The sequence below is a fragment of the Gastrolobium bilobum genome, unplaced genomic scaffold (assembly GCF_033153095.1).
Source record: "Gastrolobium bilobum isolate Gb01-03AN ecotype WA unplaced genomic scaffold, APGP_CSIRO_Gbil_v1 utg21251, whole genome shotgun sequence".
Taxonomy (NCBI): Eukaryota; Viridiplantae; Streptophyta; class Magnoliopsida; order Fabales; family Fabaceae; genus Gastrolobium; species Gastrolobium bilobum.
Window position 1 is genome coordinate 73,937 of NW_026897699.1, and position 25,271 is coordinate 99,207.

General features: G+C 40.7%; 1 protein-coding gene across 1 annotated transcript in view; it reads right to left on the minus strand.

Moving 5' to 3' along the window:
• The window catches only part of LOC133309382 (ABC transporter G family member 24-like), a 48,027-nt gene that overhangs the window by 21,393 nt on the left and 1,363 nt on the right, over positions 1–25,271 (minus strand). The window contains exons 2-7 of the mRNA XM_061510144.1: positions 12,625–12,701; positions 11,834–12,106; positions 11,218–11,281; positions 10,976–11,122; positions 10,662–10,696; positions 10,465–10,538 (exon numbers count right to left, since the gene is read on the minus strand). Of these exons, the coding sequence (XP_061366128.1) occupies positions 10,465–10,538; positions 10,662–10,696; positions 10,976–11,122; positions 11,218–11,281; positions 11,834–12,106; positions 12,625–12,701 (670 nt within the window). The remainder of the gene's footprint in view (positions 1–10,464; positions 10,539–10,661; positions 10,697–10,975; positions 11,123–11,217; positions 11,282–11,833; positions 12,107–12,624; positions 12,702–25,271) is intronic.

Genomic DNA, 25,271 nt, shown 5'->3' on the forward strand with positions numbered 1-25,271 from the left:
CACAATATAGTCTGATAGGTAGGGAATAAGAGATCTTCAACTCTTCCAGAAGCCTTCTTAACCAAATTCCTTCACAAATACCATGGGCTAAAGCCCGAAATTCCGCTTCTGCACTGCTTCTTGCAACAACAGTTTGTTTCTTACATCTCCAGGTCACAAGGTTTCCCCAGACATAAGTACAATATCCTGAAGTAGATCTTCGGTCCATTGCAGAGCCAGCCCAGTCTGCATCTGTATAAACTTCAACCATCCTTTTGTTCCCCTTTTTAAAGAGAATTCCTCGACCAGGGGTGTTTTTGAGGTACTTGAGAATTCTATAAACAGCACTAAGGTGTTTTTCCTTAGGAGAATGCATGAATTGGCTAACCATGCTCACAGCAAAAGCAATATCAGGACGAGTGTGAGACAAATAGATTAATTTCCCCACTAGTCTCTGGTACTGCTCCTTATCAACATCCTCCCCGTCCTCAACTCCCATCTTGATATTAGCTTCAATTGGAGTCTCTGCTGGCTTGCACCCAAGCATACCTGTTTCTTGCAACAGGTCTAGAATGTATTTTTTCTGAGTTAAGGAAATTCCTTCCTTACTTCGAGCAACTTCCATGCCAAGGAAGTATTTGAGAGATCCAAGATCTTTTAGTTCAAACTGATCAGCTAAACATTTTTTTAAAGAGGCTATCTCCTCGGTATCATTACCAGTGACAATTATGTCATCAACATAAACAATGAGGATAGCAATTCTACCTTTGTCAGAGTGTTTAAAGAATAAAGTGTGATCAGTCTGAGCTTGGGTGAACCCTCTTCCCTTAACAGCTTGAGTAAATTTCCCAAACCATTCTCTGGGAGATTGTTTAAGTCCATAAAGAGACTTCTGCAACTTGCACACAGAACCATCCCCTTTTTCAAAACCAGGAGGTGGATCCATGTAAACTTCCTCATGTAGATCACCATTCAAGAAGGCATTCTTGACATCTAACTGTTGCAATGGCCAATCAAGGTTGGCGGCAAGAGATAGCAGAACGCGGATAGTGTTAAGCTTGGCAACAGAAGCAAATGTCTCCTGATAATCAATCCCATGAGTCTGAGTAAATCCCTTAGCAACTAATCTGGCCTTATACCTGTTGATGCTGTTATCTGCATTAAATTTTATTGTGAACACCCACTTGCAACCAACAGTTTTCTTTCCTTTAGGTAATGTCACAAACTCCCATGTTCCATTTTTTATAAGTGCATCCATTTCTTCTAATACGGCGTTCCTCCATTTTGGGTCATCAAGTGCTTCTTGGATATTTTTGGGTATCCTGGTACTATCTAACATAGTGTTGAAAGCACGAAAACCTGGAGATAACTTCTCATATGAGATATAATGGGAAATAGGATGAGCAGTGCAAGATCTAGTACCTTTCCGAAGGGCGATGGGCATATCAATGTTGGCTGTGCTAGTGCATTCAAGTGGGTTGCTAGAGCAAGGACTCGAGTTAGGATCCTGGCAGTCTAGAGTCTCTTGATGTGTTTTGCGCCTGCTGTAGAATTTTCCCCATTTACCAGGAGGATCACAAGGACTGGGAGGATCATTAGACTCAGGTATAGTTGCTCCCCCTGTTTCCTTCCCAATAACTCCCCCTGTTTCCAAAGGCCAAGGTAAGACAGCAACTTCATTTGGTTTCCCAGGCTTATCTTCATCCATACCAGTAGACTCCCCCTGAAGAGAAGTCGGGGGAAAAAAGGATCGTGTCTCATAAAAGGTAATATCCATGGAAACAATGACCTTACGGAGAGAAGGTGAGTAACACTTATAGCCTTTTTGATTAGGGGAATATCCTATGAAGACACAGCTAATAGATTTAGGGTCAAGTTTGGACCTTTGATGTGGAGGAATATGTACAAAGACCACACAGCCAAATATTTTTGGAGGAAGAGAAAGAGCACAGAAAGAAGAAAAAGATTTAGTAAGACAAGATAAAGGAGAATGAAAATTTAGTACCCGAGAAGGCATTCGATTAATGAGATAAGAAGCTGTCAAGATGGCTTCCCCCCACAGATATTTAGGGACATGCATCGTGAATAAGAGAGCTCGAGCAACTTCAATTAGATGTCTATTTTTCATTTCAGCCACCCCATTTTGTTGAGGGGTGTTAGGACAAGAACTTTGATGAATAATTCCATGCTGGTTTAGGTAATCTCCAAGAACATAATTAAAATATTCAGTGCCATTGTCTGTTCGCAGGATTTTGATAGGAGTCTGGAATTGAGTTTGAATCGTAGCATGAAAATTTTTTAAAAGTGGATGCCGCATCAGACTTATCTTTTAAGAGATATACCCAACATACCCTAGAATGATCATCAATGAAAGTAATAAACCAACGAGCACCCGAGACATTTTTTTCACGAGCAGGTCCCCAAATATCACTATGAATCAATGTAAAGGGAGAAGATTCATGATATTTCTTAGGAGAATAAGTGACACGAGAATGTTTTGCAAGCTGACAAATATCACAAAGAAAGGAACTTGGCTTTTTATTGATAAATAAGTTAGGGAATAACTTCTGAAGATAAACAAAATTTGGGTGCCCTAACCTACGATGCCATAACAAAACATCATTACAATCATCTGATAAACATAGAGAGTGGTTTGAAAAAATCCTCCTTTCACAAAGATCCTCCTCCAAATAGTATAGCCCTTCTTCCTCTCTAGCACTGCCAATCATCATCCCCGAGTCCTGCTCCTGAAAGATACAATCATTTGCAGAAAACTTAGCAACACAATGCAACTCAGCAGTAAATTTGCTAATAGAGATGAGGTTACAAGTAAGGGAGGAAACATGAAGGACTGAGTTCAAAATAATATGTTCAGAAAGTTTAATGGATCCCTTGCCCGCAATAGTGGAGAAATTTCCATCAGCTGTTCTTATTCGTGACGGGTGATAGTAAGGGGTATAGGAGGAAAATAAGGTTGCATTACCTGTCGTGTGACCAGAGGCTCCTGAATCAAGGATCCAACGATTACTACGTTCAACATGGAATGCCATACCTTTTTGAGCAACATGACTAGTTGCCTCAGCAGGTTGAGACATCAATTTCTGAAATTGCTCATACTGGGCCTTAGAGAGAAGAACACCATCGGGGTTTGAAGGGACATGAGAGCCCTCCCCCTTATCTTCAGAAGATACTTGATTAGCACGATTCTTGTTCTGTCCTTTTGGTTTCCAGTTTGGTGGTTTGCCATGAATTTCCCAACATTTTTCACGGGTGTGACCACCCTTATTGCAATGAGAACACCAACGGTCAGAACGTTTTGAGTCCCCAGAAGGACGAGCAGTTTTCTTTGTTATAAGGGCTGACCCATCAGAGGACTTAGAGTCCTTATCACCCAACATTACCTTTCGGCGAAGCTCCTCCCTTCGTACCTCATAAAAGGCAGTGGCAATGGAAGGTAATGGGTTTTGCCCCAAAATTCTTCCACGAACATCATCCAGATCAGAATTAAGGCCAGCAAGAAAATCATAGAGACGCCTTTTCTCTATATAATTTTTGAATATTGCATTAGCGTCTAAACCTTGAAGGTCTGCTTTATCATAAAGATCCAACTCTTGCCACAATGTTTTTAGAGCAAGGAAGTATTCAGTAACAGTCATCCCTCCTTGGCGTAAATCTTTCACCTTGGTGTTGAGTTCAAAAGCCTGAGAGGCATTGCCCAGGTCAGAGTAGTATTCTTTAACAGCTTCCCAAATTTCTTGAGCCGTATCAAGGAATAAATAAGTTTGACTGATATCCGGTTCCATAGAATTAGTCAGCCATGTCATGACCAAAGCATTTTCAGTCACCCAAGCATCATAGCCAGGTTCATGTTCTGCTGGTTGAACCTTTTTTCCATCCAGATACCCCATCTTCCCTTTGGCCTGGATAAACAACTTAACAGATTGACACCATTGCACATAGTTTCTACCGTTTAAACGGTGATTGGTGATCTGCATTGCTGGGTTGTCTCCAGAAGACGAAGAAATGGGAAGGGGTGAGGTTCCGGTCGAAACACCAGATGAATTTTCAACAGTTTCAGTGTCCATGGCTTCCTAACAACAATACCCATAAAACAAAATTCCTCCAAATATGATTTTGACCCTCAAAACAGGAAGAGGGAAGCCAGACGATTAGAACGGGGTATGACCCGCCGGAAAAAAATGATGGGAGGGCGGCGCGTGGACCACACGCGCCGGCGAAGCTGAAGGATGTTGGTGGCGCATGGCGGCGCGTGGCTGGGTCTCCGGCGACGGGTCTTGTGTTGGCTGGCTCGGAATTTTGTTCTGGACCTAATGGTGGCCTTGGTTTTGTGGTTGGAGGTGTCTAGGTGAGGGTTCTGGCCTTGACAGAGGCAAAAAACGAAAAAAAGAATGGAAGGGAAGTCAGAACAGGGAAGAGACTGGATTTGAACCAGCTCTTGATACCATGATGAAAAGAAAAAGTGTTTTTCTGTATAACACTATTGATTGATTACATTGAGAGACCCAATAGGTTCTATTTATATTGAGTACAAAGAGCAATGCTAATAAATAGCAACAGTAAACTAAGAGGCTTATTTACAATAACAAGAGACATTAATAAATAAGGGAACAAATAGCAAGGAAGTAATAAATGATAATCTAGAATATTCTACACTAATATTTACAACACTCCCCCTCAAGCTGAGGAATAGATATTTATCATTCTCAGCTTGCTAGTAAGTTCTTGAAATCTGTCTGAAGGAAGTCCCTTTGTCAATAGATTAGCTAATTGACGCCCAGTGGGAATGTATGGAGTGGTAATCAACCCGCTATCAAGTTTCTCTTTGATGAAATGGTGGTCGACCTCAATATGTTTAGTCCGATCATGTTGAACTGGATTATGAGCTATACAAATAGCGGACTTATTATCACATAGCAGCTTCATAGGTCCCTCACATTTTATTTTGAGATCATCAAGTACAATTTTCAGCCACAGAAATTCACAAATGCCTTGAGCCATAGCTCGAAATTCAGCTTCTGCACTTGATCTGACAACCACATCTTGTTTTTTACTTTTCCATGTCACCAAGTTACCGCAAAGAAACATGCAATAACCAGTGGAAGAACAACGGTCAGTCACGGATCCAACATAATCAGCATCAGTGTAGACTTCTAAAGAGAGATTGCCATCACGTCGGAATAACAATCCTTTACCAGGAGTAGCTTTAAGATACTGAAGAATTTTCTCTACTGCCTGCATGTGTTTCTCCTTTGGATCGTGCATAAACTGACTGATAACACTAACAGCATAAGCTAGGTCTGGTCTAGTATGAGCCAGATATATCAATTTCCCAACTAGCCGTTGATATTGTCCTTTATCAACTGGAGGACTCTCCTCTTCATAGCCTATCTTGTGATTCTGCTCAATAGGAGTATTAGAGGGTTTACATCCAAGCTTTCCTGCTTCTTTGAGAAGATCAAGAACATATTTCCTCTAGCTGATAAAAATTCTTTTGCTTAATGAGCTACTTGTATCCCTAGGAAATATCTCAGTTTCCCAAGGTCTTTGACTTGAAACTCAGAGGCAAGCCGTGTTTGCAGAATCTGTCTCTCCACAAAATCATCAACTGTGATAATAATATCATCAACATATACAAGGAGCACAGTAAGCTTCCCATTTTGGGAGTGCTTGAAGAAAAGAGTGTGATCTCCTTGACTCTGTCTGTATCCTAAGGTCATCATAACCTTAGTAAACCTTCCAAACCAGGCACGAGGTGACTGCTTCAATTCATACAAGGTCTTTTTTAATCTACAAACTTTATTTTCTCCCTTCACAGAATCAAAACCAGGCGGGATTTCCATGTAGACTTCTTCTTCTAACTCACCATTGAGGAAAGCATTTTTCACATCAAATTGATTTATATCCCAATTGTAATGGGCAGCAAGGGATAACAAGATTCTCACCATATTCATCTTTGCAATTGGAGCAAAGGTTTCTTCATAATCAATGCCATAGGTTTGAGTGTAACCTTTGGCGACTAATCGAGCTTTGTATCTCTCAAGAGTGTCATCAGAATTATATTTCAGGGCATAAACCCATCTGCACCCTACTGCTTTCTTTCCCTTAGGTCTATCAAAAACCTCCCATGTTTTATTTTTCTCCAACGCATTCATCTCCTCTTGCATGGCTTGAGTCCAATTCCCATCTTTCAAAGCTTCATGTACTGATTTTGGGATTGAAATAGAATCTAGTGCTGAAACAAAGCTTTTGTGCTGCACAGAAAGATTAGTAGAGGAAACAAAATGGGAAATAGGGTATTGAGTACAAGAGGAACAGGAGGAACAAGATTTCTTGGAACAAGATCTTTTTTCTTTTCTTAGAGCAATGGGTAAATCATCAGAATCAGTAGTAATGGGTAAGTCATCAGAAGTATTAACATCATGATCAGAAATATGAGATTCAGGACTTACCAGTGGTTCAGACGATTGAGGTTGCTGGTGAGGCAATGTGGGTTGTTTCCTTCTTTGATATACCAACTCAGGTGTCACAATCTTCCGTATCTCTGGTGTACTTGATGTATCAGTCACAGGAGGATCAGACATAGACACAGAAGGAATAGGAACAAGAGGAGGAGACACTGACACAGGTGAAGGAGTAGACACTAAAGATTCAAACTCAAATATGGAAGGTGATGAGTTTTCTGGTGAATTATTCTCCCCCTGAAGATGAGGACCTTGGAAAAAGGACTCAGATTCCTGAAATGTAACATCCATAGAAACAAAAAAATTTCGACTACCAGGGTGATAGCACTTGTAGCCCTTCTTATCAGGAGCATAACCAAGGAAGACACATTTAAAAGCCCTAGGATCCAACTTACTGCGATGATGTTTATGAACATGAACAAAAACAACACACCCAAACACTCGTGGAGGAAGACTCATAGTTGGAATAGAAGGGAAAAAAGAAGTTATCGAGTGAATAGGACTTACATGGTCAAGTACCCGAGTGGGTAAACGGTTGATCAAGAATGCTGCAGTAAGAATGGCATCTCCCCAATAGTATTTGGGTACATGTGTCTGAAACAGTAATGCACAAGCCACTTCAACAAGGTGACGATTCTTTCTTTCAGCAACCCCATTTTGTTGAGGGGTGTCAACACAAGTAAGTTCATGAATCATACCGTTATTTCGTATAAATTGGGAAAAACAGTGATTAACATATTCAGTACCATTATCAGTCCTTAGTCGCTTGATTTTTTACCAAATTGGGTCTTAACCATTTTATAAAATTGAAAAAATAGTTGTGGTACCTCAAACTTTTCTCGCATTAAGTAAACCCAAGTTACACGAGTGCAATCATCAATAAAAGAAACAAACCATTTATTTCCAGAAGGATGAGGGACCTTAGAAGGACCCCAAACATCAGAATGAATAAGATCAAAAGGTTCAACACTTTTAGTAATACTAGAAGGAAAGACACACGATGATGCTTAGCAAACTCACAAACATCATAATGAAAAGACTCAACAGACTTAGATAAAAACAATGACGGAAATAAAGACTTGAGTAAACTAAATGGAGGATGTCCCAAGCGCTTATGATGAAGCCAAATCAAAGAATCAGCAGTTGATTGACCATGAGACAGCAAGATGTGATCCGTTACTTTATTGGCGGGAGATTGTGACACCAGATAGTATAGCCCAACTTGCTCTTTAGCATTCCCAATCGTCTTCCCCGTGGCGAGATCCTGAAAAACACAGTGAGTAGGGAAGAAAGTTACAGTACAATTCAAGTCTTTTGTAATTTTATGAATAGAAAGAAGATTCGTGGAGAGTTTAGGAACATGAAGGGCATCTTTAAGATGTAAGGACTGCTGTAAGTTTATGTTACCAGAACCCGCAACTGATGTATGTGAGCTATCAGCTACGGCTATTGTATGAGTTCCAATGGTAGGATGATAAGAAGTAAAGGAGTCAGCACAACAAGCCATATGATCAGTAGCACCAGAATCAACAACCCAAGAATGTTTAAAATCAGTACATGAAGAAAGAAAAGAATAAGTTTGGAGCTCATACTAGTCATAGCCAAAGCACTAGTATCAGATGGCTTACTCAGAGAATCAAGGATGGTTCGGAGCTGTTCCAACTCATCTTGACGGAATGCAGGTTGGGTCTCATTAGGTGCAGGAGCTATTTCAGAGGAAGTAAAATGCGCTTGACCACGCATCCTTGCCATCTTTTCTAAGACCGTTTGCTTTCCATGGAGGCGAAAGCATAGATCCTTGATATGACCTGTTCTTTTACAATAAAAACACCAGCGATCATCTTTCCTAGGTCTAGAAGATGCCACTAGAAAATTTTGTAAAAGAACTCCTTTGAGAAGAACCATCCTTTTTTGTTGAAATCATAGCAGACCCATTAGTGGGATCAGAATCAGAAGGAGTTGGAGTAGTAACTTTAGATGAGAGCATAATGGACCCTTCGGACACTTTGGTATCCATCATGATAGCCCTGCGACTTTCTTCACCCCTGACAATGTGGAAAACTTCAGAAAGAGACGGTAATTTTTCCTTACCAAGAATTTGAACTCCAATAGGGTCATATTATGAGTTGAGACCACAAAGAAAATCATAGATCCTATGGCGTTTCAATGGCGATGGTCAGAGTGGTTGCATTCGTGCTACATTCCATCTTCAAATTCTCGTACTGATCAAGCTCAGTCCATAACTTATTCATAATACCATAATATTCTGTTATAGAGAGAGAGCCTTACTTGGTAGAAAAAATCTGATTCCTCAGATCAAAACAAGTGGCAGCATCTTGCTTCATTGAATAGGTCTGCTTAAGAACTTTTCAGATCTCAAGAGCAGTAGGTAAAAACATGCAATGTTGACTAACCTCAGGAGTCATAGAGTTCTATAGCCACGTCATAATAAGTGAGTCTTCATCATCCCAATCAGCAAATGTTGGAGCTGTTTTGGCAGGAACAGGTCCTTCAATATGAGCAACTTTACGGCGTACTTTGAGAATGGTACAAACAACCTGGGACCATTGTAAATAATTCTTTCCATTCAGACGATAATTTTGATGAAGAGCAGGAAGATCAGATGGAGAAAGAATAGCCATCGGGCTTGTAATAGGCGGTTGACCAGTTGAAGGCTGATTGGTTGATGTGTCTTCAACGTCTGACATATCACTACGAATAGAATCAAGATGATCGGAACCGTAAAAAATCTCTCCGTTTCAGATCGAACAACTAAATGGTGTCCGATTAAACAAACAAGGACAGATCCGAAAGAACAGGAAGAGACGAGCAGAACGGCAGTGGTCCGCGGCGGAGATTCGAAGCCACGCGCCGGTGAAGCTGTCGGCGCGTGGGTGTCACTCGCGGTGAAGATTGTGGCGCGTGTGGGCGGATTTCCGGGCTGAGCTTTCTGCGGCGAGGTCGTCCGAGGAGCGTGAACCTATCTGGGGCTGGTTGGAGTTGAAAGGTCGCCGGAAAAGGTCCAAAACGCGATGAAGAGTTCTGTTGCACGGTGGCTGAAGGTGTTTTACGTAGTTGCTATTGTGAAATAGTAAGTAGAATGATAAATTGGAACAAGACAAGGGGAACAGTGGTCTTCTCGGTCCAAGAGTTCCCCGGAAAAAAATTTCCGGTGGCGGCTGATGGCAGCGAGAGACGAAAAAAGAATAAAAGGTTTCGTTCTAAAGACGATAGGCGCGGAAGCAGAGCCCTCAGGATCGAGAGCTCTGATACCAACTTGTAAAAGGGTATTCTGATTATTATTGAATTGTGTAAATAATCTGTACAAAGAGGTCTCTATTTATAAAGAATAAAAGACCTAATTCTTGACCTAATACTTGACCTAATGGGCTTGGCCCAATACAACAAATAATAATAATAAAGTAAATAACTAATATTTACAACATTAATGTACAATGGATAAGGGATAAATAGAACGAAAATACAATCTGGGGGGGGGGGGGGAGAGTGAAAGGTAGAGAAAGAGCAAAAGGGGAAGTAGATCACAAATGGAGAAATAGAAATTCAAGAAAAATTTCAATTCTCAATTTTCAAGTGTAAAAGTCTCTAAAATTCAGTACACATCAATCCTTAAATAAGCAGATCCAGATTGATTACTAAGAAATTCTATATTACTAAAAGCCCCAAATAACCCCCACCTTATCAATAAAAACAAAAGAACACCCAAAGAACAATAAATCCCAATAAAGCACAACTATACCCTTATTATTCCTATTCCATAATCCATAAGAATAAGAAATAAACTTGAAAGGTGAAAACTGAAATATTATTCACACTTGAGAAAACATTCATAGGGTTACAATATTTATAGAGAAACTAATGCACCTAAAGGAATAAACCCAAATCCTAAACATACTCTGTCTAAATCCTAAACGTAATCTGGCTAATAAAGGTAACAAATAATTACAAATATTATCCATATTTACTACAAATAATAACTTACCATGAGCATAATTCCATATGCGTGCATATTTTGGGTCACAGTGTTTGAATTACATGAGCTCAACTTGAAGCATCCTACAAGATAATCAGTAAATGGTCATATGTATTCTGGAAACATTCGGTAAGAAGCTCATGTAAGAATCTTAGACTGAAACACAGATGTGTTGTCGCAATAATTCACAATCCATGATATCTTACTTTCCTCAGACGTAGAACCCATCCTACAGTAATGCCTGAAATTTCAAGGGAGAAGTTTCAAAATAATCAGAATAATGAACTAGGGGCAGCAAAACTGTTTTTATAACCATCACAAGAACATAATAGTATAAATACTCTATTTGTAAATAAAGTGAAGTTATCATCTTTTTGCTGGCTAGTTTAAAGTCTGAGGTTTTCAAGTGCAACTAGGCAAGGTCATTTCATCCAATATCTTAAATACTTTGGACTACTTCATCCAGGATCCAACTTTTGCAGTTTATGAGTAGTAACCACGGGTTGGAACAAAATAATACCCACTACTGCAAGGAATTCTTTTGGTAGTTGTAGAGCAATACGATCCTGCTGAACAAAATATCTCACTACTGCTACTAACATCAGCCCAGATATTTGCTCCTCCACAAGTATGGTTTGGCTGCATTGGAGGCAATTGATAAAAATATCTGCAGAAACATATCCATAGATTAATATTGTCCACAAAGTATGGAAGTAATAACTCAACAAATAAACAGACAACAGAGCAAGAATTAGAACTCACGGTTCACATACACCAGTTGCATTATTGAGTGTAGCAAGAGGGCAATAGGAACCTAGAGGGCAAGCTTCCGAAATGATATTTCAATTACCACAAAAAGATGAAAGATTCAGAGATATTATTTACCATAGATACTGACAGTCAATATTGCTATTATATACAATATCATTATGCTTCAATCTTGCTACACATGTCAAATTCAATGCAGAAACATCAAATTATTGAAATTTTTATTTTATTGATTAGCATAATATCAGACATTGTTCTAAAACCATATGAATTACCCAGCATATTTTGAACACTTGAAAAAAATTTAAGAATTTCTTCATTGGACTTTTCCAATGGAAAATATGAGAAAGCCAGCATCTTTTTGTTTGAATTTTTGCCAGAATAAATTGGCAGTGTTATATTAAATCTTGGATAGATGAGTGTCCCCGCCACTTTCACTTATCCAAAAACCACCCTTGAATCTTGGTAAATTACGGTTTCAGTTCAATCAATTTTTTTCAGGCTTTGTAGCATTAATAAACTATCTTATAAAGCAGGAGGATGCTAATATGTTGAATTAAAAATAGGTATATAATGAACAAAGGATTTTAAAGATTCCCGTTATACTTACGTATCATGCATGTGATGCCATGAGGACAGAAGAAACCCTCACAACATGCTTGACAGTTTGTAGTTCTGGCAGGTATCTCCTGTGAATTTCTAAGGTCAACCTGCTGGCTTGAGGGAACACTACAGGCCCATCCTGGCTCACAACCAGAGACCCATGAGGATAAATTGCAGTTCTTGTTAGGCTTTAAATAGTTGGCACTTGTAGGTCTCTCAAATAAACTATTTAAGTAAAACTGTATTTCTGCTGCTGTACACAAGCGGGGAGTAATATCTCCTGCTTTTACATCAGAATCACCAGATTGCAAAGCATAAGAACAGTGGGATTGGAAGTGAAACAGAGATGTAGAGCACATATTTTCAGAACAAAGGAAGATGAAAAAGTACAATAGTGATATGAATAAAAAGAACACAAATAGACAGCTAATACAATAGCTGGTCTGTGTTAAAGAATTATAATATAAAACGTGCCTTAACCTAACAGCTTAAACTTTTGAGAGAGTTGGTTGCTTGACATGCTATCAAAGCCTCTGGGAACCATATAGTTATTCTTGATTGAAGTCCATGCTTGTTACCAACATTTCTACTCAAGATCAAACTAAACCGTGTTTTCATCCTTACAGACCACTAAGCATGTAGTAACCTAAAAATTTCTACACCACCAAGATCTTTGAAATGATCACACTCAGATTTTCTAACCAAACAGAGAAAAATTCAGTCATTTATTTTGTATACTTTTTAAGAACTAAAATGAACCAATGGCATCATTTCTTTTTAATTGTTGTATGTTCATACCTTTAATCTTCTGAATGCAAGAAGTCACGAAGCCCAAATCAGAAGAAAAATTAAATGCTTTATTCCAATCAGCATCCCTAAAAAAGAAAATTGAACTTCATAATCAAATCAGTTTCTGTACGGTATTATAAAATTAAATCCATCACATAACACTATAATAGTGTTAACTGCCTTCATAGCTTTTGAGTTTTTATAGCTTAAAATCTGAAACTAAATCTAGAGTCAAAACCGATAAATTCATTCATGACTTGACTGACAACTGTTTTAACCTTTAAATGTGAAATAAGATTATGCAAACTCACTAAGGACCCTAGCATAAGTAGTCAAAATAAAAAACTTAAAACTAACAGAGAAGAAGATTACATCATAATATCTCCATCTAATTCCTTTATCACGAAATTCATTGTTTATTTATTTTTTTCCCTTAAAAAACTACAATGAAAAAAATATTGTAATTTTGAAACTTCTGAAGCACAATATTTGAAATGAAGAACCATGTTTCTTTTAGATTTCCACCAATCAAATACCTGACTATCCTTATTTGAGCTCTATCAAATCTGTTAGAGTGAGATAATATAAAACCATTATTATGGCCTTCACCTAAGCTTTTGGGTGAAATAGTTATTTATCATGGTATTAGAGCATCTGTAACTAAGTGGTCATGAGTTCGATCTTCACCGCTTCCATTATAATAATAAATAATTAAATATTATGAAGTTTCTTAACATAGGTAAGCGAAATCTGTGCATTATCCATCATTCAAGCCCGTCACCTATCAACTTGATTTAGGTAAGATGATTATTTTTCAAAATCTATAAACTTAAAAGGACGGCTCTCCTATCACTATTTTATATATTTTCATAACTCGCTTAATTAATCTATCCAATTAATCAGAGTAGAAATTAAAAAAAAAAATGACTTTAATTGACTAGCTTTCAGCTTCTTGAGTGTAAAAAATACCCTTGTGGAGTGTTTGGTAGAGGGATTTTTTTTTAGATTCCCGTGAAACTAATATTGGGAATCATATTTACCTACATTGGTATAAGGTTTGTGAAATTTTCCCGACAATCTGATTTTCCTAGGATTCTGATTTGTGAACAATTTGTAAAGAAAAATGTCATCCAAAAATATCCCATGAGGGAGGTGGTATTTTTGGATTCCCGAGACAACGGAAAATTTCACACGATTCTTCGGACCAAAATACCTTGCGTTTTCATAACACACACTTTCTCTCTCTCATTCTTCTTCATCTCTCAATTTCATTCCCAAATAATATGCTTTCCCTGGTAAGAGTTCTGATACGCACCCAGAACAAGGAAGAGACGAAGGAAGCGGTGGAAATGAAGGAGAAGAAGCTGTGACGGTGGAATCGTCAACAGAGAGGGAAAGAAGCTCCTAGAAGAGAGACACGGGTCAGAATGCGTTCGAACTTGGACCAGAGACTACCACTTGGGATAATGTAGGCACACTTGATCAGAGTCCCATAGTATTCCTGCTGAAGTAAAACAAATTAGGCTGCTTTGTAAATAATGGGCCTACGCGTAGAAAGCCCAATAGGAGTAGAAGCTGTTATTCCTTTTAATTGAGAGTCACATTGTTATGTGAGGTGTCTGAGTTTTATAACTGAATCCTCTTTCTTCCTTCTCTGCAATTTCTTGGAGTCGCCGACAAACTCGAATTGTCGTTGAATCGTTAATATACAGTCCTCAAGTATGTTTCAGTCTTTAAGCTCTATCATTTTGGTGCTTTCATTGAGAGGAAACTTCTTCTCATCATCGCCATGACAGAGGGAACTCGCAGCACTGTGAAACATCAGAATGCCATTGATGAATGTATGGCCCGATTGACACACCACGAAGAACAGTTCAATTCCTTGGGTAACCTGTTACAGGAAATGAACTTAAAATTAACTTTGATGGAAGCAAAATTAGATCAGAATCAGAAGAACAAAGGAAAGGCAGAACACTCATTTGGAGAGGGACTTGGGTGTTTATTTGGTAACAATGCCTCCAAATCGGTCAAACTAACCATACCTCGTTTTAATGGAGGTAATCCGGAGCCATGGATCCATAAGATCCAGCAATTCTATGGATTCCATAGCTTATCCGATGCTGAAAAATTTACGTTAACTTCATTCCATATGGATGGTAAAGCGGAAGAATGGTACCATTGGATGGATCATAATGGGAGATTGCGCACCTGGGATCAATTTTTGGGAGCCTTGCGTTCCAGATTTGGTCCTTCGAGGTGTAGAGACTTGAGGGGTGAATTGGGTAGGTTGACCCAAAATACAACAGTGGATGATTACCAAACGCACTTTGAGCAGCTGGCTAATCAAGTAATCGGGATTGATGATTTGAGTCTACAAAGTTACTTCGAATCTGGTCTCAAGCCGGAGATCCGCAAGGAGATATGTATGCATCTTCCTACAAGTTTGGAACAAGCTATTGATTTAGCTAAAATAGTAGAGGGCAAATTGAATGATAAAAGCACTAGCAGAGCATATTACAATAAAACTCAAGTAGGAAATTCTGTTAGTAGCCAACTTGGCCTTTTACCTACACCTTCCAAAACTCTTGTTATTGGTGCGGGAACATCCAAGGCAACACTGCCCATGAGGAAGCTCACAACTGCCGAAATGTTGGAGAAGAGGGAGAAGGGGTTGTGTTACTATTGTGATGAGAAATTTAATAGAAGTCATGTCTGTAAGGGGAAGATGTTTATCCTGGTAATGCAGGAAGAAGAAGATGACCAACCGGTGTTGGAAGATACAGCCATAGGTCCAGAGATTGTTGTTGAGGAAGTAGGAAGTGGAGATCATCTGATGCCAGAGAATAGCTTGCATGCCATGGCAGGTCAACATTCAACTAGTACTCTGAGAGTCAAGGGGAGGATAGACAATGCAACAGTACAAATTCTGGTTGATGGTGGTTCAACCCACAATTTCATCCAAGACTGTTTGGTGAAATTTTTGGGTTTAAAGATCTTACCTACACGGAAATTCCAAGTGTTGGTGGGAAATGGAGAAAAGATGGACTGCTTGGGAATGTGTCCTAAGGTGGCTATGGAAATACAAGGTCATTGCTTCTGCCCGGATCTTTATGTGTTACCAATTCAAGGAGCTGAAGTGGTCTTGAGGATACAATGGTTATCTGAATGGGGTGATGTCACCATAAATTACAAACAACTAGTGATGAAGTTTGAAAGAAATGGACAGCAGGTGGAGATACAAGAGGGGTCCAATATTAACATGGAAGCCATTCAATTGAATCAATTCCGGAGATTAACAGCTTCCAACTCAGTGGCGTGCCTGTATCAGTTACATGCCACCGTGCATCCTAATGAGCCTCAAACAGCAACTAGAAAGGAACTTGATGATCAGGTGCTGCAAGTCCTGAAAGAATTTGAGCAAGTATTCGAGAAGCCAAACCACATTACCTGCACGTCGTCAGCAATACCATCAGATTCATTTGGAACCTGGAACAAAAGCCATTAGTGTTAGACCCTACAAATATCCACACCTTCACAAAACTGAAATGGAAAGAATGGTGAGAGAGATGTTGGAGTCAGGGGTGGTCCGCCCTAGTATCAGCCCTTTTTCATCTCCTGCATTGCTTGTGAAAAAGAAAGACGGTACATGGAGGTTCTATGTGGATTATAAAGCTCTCAATCAGGTGACGATAGCCCATAGCTTTCCCATCCCTACTGTGGATGAGATGCTTGACGAGTTGGCAGGAGCTACTATTTTTTCCAAGATGGATCTCATGTCTGGTTACCACCAGATCCGCATGGTTGAACAGGACATTTACACAACTGCATTTCGCACGCACGAGGGCCACTATGAGTTTGTGGTTATGCCCTTTGGCCTGACCAATGCCCCAGCAACCTTCTAGGGGATCATGAACTCCGTACTTAAGGTATATTTGCGGAAGTTTGTAATTGTCTTCTTTGATGATATTTTAATTTACAGCAGGACCCTAGAAGACCACTTGCAACATCTGCGTGCTGTCTTAGAGTGTCTGCAAACTAACCAGCTTTACGCAAAACGGGAGAAGTGTTCATTTGCTCAAGCTGAGGTGGAGTATCTAGGCCATGTGGTAGATGCAATGGGTGTCAGACCAGATGAGGGAAAAATTAAGGCTATTATGGAGTGGAAAGAGCCCAACACAGTGAAACAGTTAAGAGGATTCCTTGGATTGGCAGGATACTAACACAAATTTGTAAGGGGTTTCTCCCAGATAGCAGCTCCATTGACCACACTCCTCCAGAAGGATGCCTTTAAATGGGATTCCAAGGCAACACATGCAATGAACCGGTTGAAGGAGGCTCTGTCTAATCACCCAGTGTTAGCCTTACCCGACTTCAGTAAGCCCTTTATGCTAACTACAGACGCATCTGGAACTGGGATTGGAGCTGTACTCAGCCAAGATAACCAACCCATTGCTTTCTTTAGCCGCAAATTGTCAACAAGGATACAGCAGGCTTCTACGTACGTCAGGGAACTCTTTGCCATTACAGAAGGGCTAGCCAAATTTCGTCAGTATCTGTTGGGAAAAAAATTTACCATCAGAACTGATCAACGCAGTATAAAGAACCTGATGGCTCAAGTTATCCAGACACCGGAACAGCAACACTTTCTAGTCAAATTACTTGGCTACGACTTTGATATTGAATACCACCCTTGTGCAATCAACAAGGTCGCAGATGCCCTGTCCAAAAAGCACGAAGGTGAGAAGAACATTGACGTGGAAGCTTCACAGGTGATGATCTTATCCACCAGAATTAATCCACTGCTACCTGCCATTAAAGAAGAGGTCAAGGAAAATTCTGAATTAAAAAAAATATTAACAGCTATTCAGGAAAACAGAGAAGGGTTTGAGCATTACCAATTTAAGGATGATCTTATTTACTTCAAGGGGCACATTGTTTAGGCCAGCACTTCAACAATTCGTACTACTTTGCTACATGAATTCCATTCTACAGTAGTCGGTGGTCATGGTAGGATCCGCAAGACTTTTCACCGTATCTCTAATCACTATTACTGGCCCAATATGAAATTTGATGTTCAGGAATTTGTTCGCACTTGCCCAATATGTCAAGTTACTAAGTACCAACCCCTATCCCCTGCGGGTCTCTTGCAACCACTTGCTATTCCAAAGGCGGTGTGGGAAGACCTATCAATGGCTTTCATAACCGGGTTGCCACCATCGGAAGGGAAGATAGTTATTATGGTGGTTGTGGATCGCCTATCCAAGTACTCCCATTTCTCTGCCTTGACAGGGAACTTCACGGCTTCAAAAGTAGCTTCTGTCTTTGCCTCTGACATCTTTCCTCGTTCTATTGTATCAGACAGAGACTGTGTCTTTGTTAGCAAGTTCTGGCAAGAATTGTCCCGATTGAGTGGTACCCAGCTACATTTCAACACTACAAATCACCCAGAGAGCGATGGTCAAACAGAGGTGACCAATCGTGGGTTGGAACAATATTTAAGATGCTATACTATGGAAAATCCAAAGAGTTGGGCACAATACTTACCATGGGCTGAATTCTCCTACAATTCATCATTTCACTCAGCCATTGGGTCCAGCCCATTCCAAGTTCTTTACGGACGTCTCCCTCCACCGTTACAACCGTATGAAAGGGCATCATCACCCATTGAAGCAGTGGATACCATGCTGAACCAGAGAGATCAGATTATTAGGCAACTTAGGGAGAATCTCTACCGCGCCCAACATCGCATGAAGACCCAAGCAGATAAGCACCGACGGGATGTGCAGTTTACCGTGGGTCAAACTTCAACCGTATCGCCAGAAATCTGTCCGCAACCAAACATTTTCTAAACTCCAGCGACGGTACTACGGACCTTTTCCGGTAACTGAGCGGGTTGGAACCATAGCATATCGATTGTCTCTGCCAATCGGATCCCGTATCCATCCAGTTTTCCACGTCTCACTGTTGAAGTCGTACCGTCAAAATTTGTTCTTTCACCCGCTGCCACTTCCACCAGTGACGTGGGATAACCACCCGGTGACTGAGACAGTTGCTATTTTGCGCTCGCGGACTATACCCAAAGGAAAAGCTTCAGACTTTCAGGTGCTTGTGCAGTGGAGAAGACTTCCACTTGAAGATGCTTCGTGGGTACCTTTGACCGAGTTCGCTCAAGCCTTCCCACAGTTCGATCTTGAGGGCAAGCTCGAATCTTTAAGGGAGGAGGGATCTAATACACACCCAAAACAAGGAAGAGACGAAGGAAGCGGTGGAAATGAAGGAGAAGAAGTTGTGACAGTGGAACCGTCAACAGAGAGAGAGAGAAAGAAGCTCCTAGAAGAGGGACACGGGTCAGAATGCGTTCGAACTGGACCAAAGACTACCATTTGGGATAATGTAGGCCACACTTGATCAGAGGCCCATAGTATTCCTGCTGAAGTAAAACAAATTAGGCTGCTTTGTAAATAATGGGCCTACGCATAGAAAGCCCAATAGGAGTAGAAGTTGTTATTCCTTTTAATTGAGAGTCACGTTGTTATGTAAGGTAACTGAATCATCTTTCTTCTTTCTTTGTAATTTCTTGGAGTCGCCGGGAAACTCGAATTGCAGTTGAATCGTTAATATACAGTCCTCAAGTGTGTTTCACAGTCTTTAAGCTCTATCAAGTTCACAAGAATCTTGAAGCTTTTTTTCACAAGCAGCTTGCTTTTTTTTTTTTTTTATCCTTTTTTTTTTTTTTTTGATATAAGTGGGGGCACAGCCCAAAAAGAACTACATAGACATCTGATTCATGTTAACAGCCACATGATCAGTCAGCAAATTTAGACAAAAACTGTTCCAAAAAGACTCTAAGCTAACTGGGGGAGAGGAGAACAATCTCAACTCTTCACCCTTAAGAAACAAACCAGGTTTGGCCAAATAATCAGCAATAGCATTGGAATCTCTAGGAATGAAACTCAACTGGAACACCTCAAAGTTAGCAGCAAGGTTTTTAATCCTCTCAATCAAAGACACCAGCCCACAAGCCCCATATTCTGCTTCTAAACACATAATAGCCTCCTTACTATCACTCCCCATCCACACCTTTGATAACCCGAGTTCTGCAACAAGAATGAGGCCTTGACAGATACCCTCTAGTTCAGCTTCTAGAGGGGAACATTTGCCCAAATTGAGAGAGAATCCCCCCTTCCAATCACCATTGATCGAAGCAGAAAATCCCCCACATGCACCTTGACCAGTTGATTGAGCAACAGCTCCATCAACATAAATTCTTACAAACTCCATACTGTCCCCCTGCACAGCAACACTAGATGAAGAGGGAAGTACTGGCACCTCAACAAAAGGTTCAGAATTACAAGGCCTCTTCATTCCAGCCAGGTACCAAAGGACCCCCTGAATCGGATCTTGGGGTCTTGAGAAAGACTCATCATGAATTGAAGAATTCCTCCAGTGCCATAAGTACCAACAGGTAACAAAAAACAACTCTTTCCAAGATTCCCATAGGTGAGAAGCATACTGTTGGCCCAAGTTAAATCTGAACCATTCTAATCCTTCAGACACCAGAAAACTCCTAGGAATGCTCCCTCCAAACCAACTCTCCCAGATTCTTCTTGCCACTAAGCAATCCCTAAGAGTATGCATCAAAGTTTCCTGCTCCAAGCCACATGTAGGACACCTTGGCTCCCCTCCATTCCAGTGGTAGGTTATACTCCTAACCAGTAACTTATTTAAGCAGGCCATCCAAATAAACACTGCAATTCTAAAAGGACCACGCCATTTCCAAACAGAAGCCCAGATTCTGTCCTTTACAGGGTTAGGATTCAGGATATGGGAGTAAGCATTCTTCACAATTGAGACCCCTGGTCTCACCATCTTCCAATTCAGCCAATCTTCAGGATTACTAGCTTTAGGGGGTGGAATAGTGCTCATCTTTCTACAAGTGGACTGATCCAAAAACTTAGACAAATACCCCCAATTCCAATCATTCGTACTGGGATCAACAGTATCCCAGACTTGTAACTCCAAGTCAGATAAAGGAGGCTTAAGATGAGCCAAATCATACAGAGGTACCTGCCAACCACCCCAGACATCAGTCCAAAAACTAACAGATTTTCCATTCATGATCACCCATTCTAAATGCTGAAAGATCTTGGAATGAGCCAAGCAGATGTTCTTCCAAAGGGTTGAGTCACTAGATTTAGCCACTAGGCTTCGGTTAGGGTTATGATTCCTCCCATACTTACCTAACAGAACCTTAGCCCATAAACTGTTTTGGTTTTTGATCAGCTGCCAAGCCAGCTTATGCAAGAAGGCTTCATTCTGGATTCTGAGGTTTATAATGCCTAGACCCCCACACTCCTTTGGTTGGCACATAATCTCCCAAGCAACATAGTGAGCTCTTCTTCTATCCTCTTGATCACCCCAAATAAAATTCCTTTGAAGCTTTTCAATGTCCTGACAAACGTGTATAGGGAGAGTATTATTCTGCATATGATAGCAAGGTATAGCAGAAATAACACTTTTTGCTAAGGTAACCCTGCCTACCAAGGAGAGGCATTTAGACTTCCAGCCTTGAAGTTTACTTTGCACTCTAGAGATGACCTCAACATAATGATCCTTCTTAACTCTCCCATGTCTCAGCATGGACCCCAAGTACCTTCCCAGATTATCCACCTTTTTGAAACCACTCACATCAGTGATAGAATTCATAACCCCCTGAGCAGTGTTTTTAGAAAAATAAATACAAGATTTTTCTATGCTAACACTTTGACCAGACATCTGAGAGAACTTCTCTAGGCAGTGGGTGATGCAACTGAGTTGATCGAGGGATGCTTCAGCAAAGAGAATAATGTCATCAGCAAACATGATATGAGACAAAAGAGGGCCATATCTACCTACTTTGATTGGCAACCAGTTCCCCAAATCCACTTCATCCATTATTAAATGGGATAATTTTTCCATACAAAGGACAAATAGATAAGGGGATAAATGATCCCCTTGTCTAATTCCCCTCTGAGACTGAAAACTGGGAGTTCTGGCCCCATTCCACAAAACTTCCAATACAGGGCTGGACACACACCCCATGATGGCTTCAATCAACTCACCAGGAAATTTCAACTCGACAAGCACAGATCTGATGAACTTCCAACTAAGCTTATCATAAGCTTTCTCCAAATCAATCTTAATGGACAAGAAATTCTTCTTCCCCTTCATCTTGTGCATGGAATGGACAAGCTCTTGAACAATAATAATATTGTCCTGTATATGTCTTTGAGGGACAAAGCTGGCCTGGTTAGGGGAAATGAGCTCCATGAGCAGAGGCTTGATTCTGTTGGCAATTATCTTGCTAAACCCTTTGTATACAGTATTGCAGAGGGCTATAGGTCTGAACTGCTTCATCAAGCAAGGCCTATCAACTTTTGGAATCAACACAATAAGAGTATGATTCAAATTGCCAATCTGATCAGGATTTTTAAAGTAGAACTGCATACTCTTGAAAATCTGATCTTTGAGGGTCTCCCAATTCCTTTGATAAAACAATGCTGGAAAACCATCAACTCCAGGGGCTCTCAAAGAAGGCATTTGAAAAAAGGCTCTTTTCACCTCCTCAAGAGAAATATCAAAAGACAAGTTGCTAATGTGATTCTCCTTGATAACCGGCCAAGAGCTTTTGATGGGAAACCACATATGCTCAACAGAATTGTCTTTGAAAAGATTCTGAAAAAAACTTCTAGCTAAGTTGATGAGTTTCTCCTCACCTGACACCCAATGCCCCAAATCATCTTGCAACTTCAAAATTTTGTTTCTTTTTCTCCGGATAACAGTACTAGTATGATAGAACCTAGTATTCCTGTCACCATCTTTAATCCAGTCACCCCTTGATTTCTGAAACCATATCAGCTCTTCTTGGTCAAGAATAACAGACAGTTCCTTATTTAATTCAGCCTCCAAAGCTTCCAAATGATAGCTATTCGAGGAACACAACTGATCCTGAATGCCCTCCAACCTAGCAATAATCCTATTTTTCCTGTGATGAGTGAAACCGAAGATGTTCCTGTTCCAATCTTTTAACACAGGGACAAAGGAGTGTAAGCTGTCCAGCAGCCCAATAGTGGGATCCAAATTAGCCTTTAGAAGATCAGAAAACCTAGCATCATTCTGCCAAGTAGCCTGGAATCTAAAAGGCCTCTCTCTCCAACAGGAATCTTCCTTAGCCATTCTAACCAGAACTGGGCTGTGATCAGAAAATAATCTTGGAAGAACCAGAATATCAGCCTCCTCAAAAGACCTTCTCCACTCTTCATTACTGACAGCTCTATCCAGTCTCTTAAAAACTCTATCAAGGTGGAGAAATTTAGGACCTCTCCAAGTGAACCTCTTTCCCCCACCACCCAAGTCCATCATCCCGCAAGCATTGAGAACATTAGCAAACCGGTTGCATCTGCTCAAATCCACAGGACCTCCCCCTCTTTTTTCAGAGGCCATAGCTATTTCGTTAAAGTCACCAGTTATAAGCCAAGGATCCAACATCAATCTGCCTATATTCTTCAATTCCTCCCACAACACTTGTCGAGTATCTTCTTGAGGACTAGCATATACAGCAGTCCAAAAAAATCCCTGCATCTCAGGAAACTCAACCCAGCAATGCAGAAATTGATCATGCTTATTAATTAGAGAAATTTTCACATCCCTATTATTCCACAAAATCCAAATGCCTCCAGCAAAGCCATTAGCATCTACAATTAAATGGTTAGAAAACCCTAAACTGCGAATGATTTTAAGAGCTTTACTTCCACTAACTCTAGGCTCTAAAACAGCAGCAACTCCTACACCATGTTTCCTACAGAATCTCCTAAAGGTGCTTTTAAATTGTTTTTTGGCAGCACCTCTACAATTCCAAGAAAAAATATTCATAATGAATGCTGAGTTGGTTGCAAGATTCGAAAGTTCTTGCTACTTAATTCAAGGCTAACAAACTCAGAATCCCTCAAAACAGAGATCTGTTCATCACAGATAATATCACTATCAACCCTCACAGAATTGGCTAATGAATTACCTAAAGAAGGTACACATTCCATACCTGACATGGCTTCAGAAATCTTAGAAACTTCCCTCATGACTTGATCAGGAGGTTCATGAATAGCCACTGCCTCAGTACTAGTCATATCAACACTTGACAGATTCTCATCAACAGGAACCATGTTGCCCTCCACTATGCATTTTTCCGCCACCATCATCCTATCCCCCCAAGTACTCCCCTTCTGGTGCTCCACCTTAGACTGTGAAGTATTCCCACAGCCATTCACATCCAGAGAGCTACTACCCATGGCAGAAGATGAATGAAAATGCTGGATATGCCCTTTGCCTTTAGCAGTATGAATCCTGGACGAAAGCTTCTTGTTAGTTAACATAGGGGTCGTAGTTCCTGACCCCTTCTTGCTTAGATCCGAAGCCACAGCTGAGAAGTTCATTCCTACAACAGGGGAATGAGAGTTGTTTTTCAAGTTCTCATTCTCTTTGTTCACTGCTGCAGCAGCCTTGCCTGATCCTGGAAACCCTCCAGAATTACCAACCTGACCCCTTTTCTCAACTTTGGAATTGTTCTCTACTCCTTTCCCATTCTTATTATTCGAAATGTCCTCCCCAAAGCTCCTGCCAAATGTCGCATCCTTCTTCTGGCCTTGCTGCTGATTCTTTTTCCTCCGCTGGACCACCATCCAAGGACCTACACCTTGGTTATCTGGCATTACCACCGGATGGTCCTGGTTCAGTTCAGTTTTAACTGGGGCAGTAGCCTTGACAAAATCAGGGCAGGGATCCGAGTTGTGCCCATACCTCCCGCATTTAAGACATATCAGAAAAAGACCCTCATACTCCACTCTCTTCCTGCACCCATCCAGAATATAACCACCTCTCAACGGTTTAGATAGATCAATTTCGATACAAACTCTCGCAAATCGAGCACGATCTCCCGTGGAAGTGGTTCTATCTACTTTGAGAACTTTCCCAATCACAGTACCCAGATGGTTAAGGAAGGGAAACTCACAATATTCTTGGGGAATCCCTGGGAGACGGACCCAGGCTGCCACCTTATGGATGTTGGCCTTGTCAGGGTCGAAGCACGGTTCCCATTTTCTTGTGGCAAGGTAGTGCCCCAGAATTACCCAAGGCCCACCCGTGATAGCAAGATTGAGATCCTCTAAATTACTGAATCTCACCGAGAAAAATTCGTTCCCAAGATCGGCAGTGATACTCCCAGCCTTGGCCCAAAGAGCCTCTAACCTCTTCTTCATGAACCCCACACCAATTTTCTTTCCCAGCAATTTAACTATCAGAGCATTCTTCCAACGTTGCCGCATCCTGGCTCTCGCATCTCTATTGCTCCTTATTTCTACCGATCCATCCTCCCTGAGGATAGTTTGAAAACCCCATTCCGAAATTTCCCCCAAACTTGGATCAAGCGGTTCCAAATCAGGGGATTCTTCCTCGATTAACCGAGGAAGGGAGTCACCAGCAACACCGTTCTCCTCTCCTATGACTTCAGAATGACCTTAGCTTCGGCTTAACCGAACCAGATTGGAACTCCTCAACAGCTTCACGCATGCGAGCCTCCGTTGGGATATCCTCCCCGTTCTTGTTTCTCTTAGTACTCTTTCTCT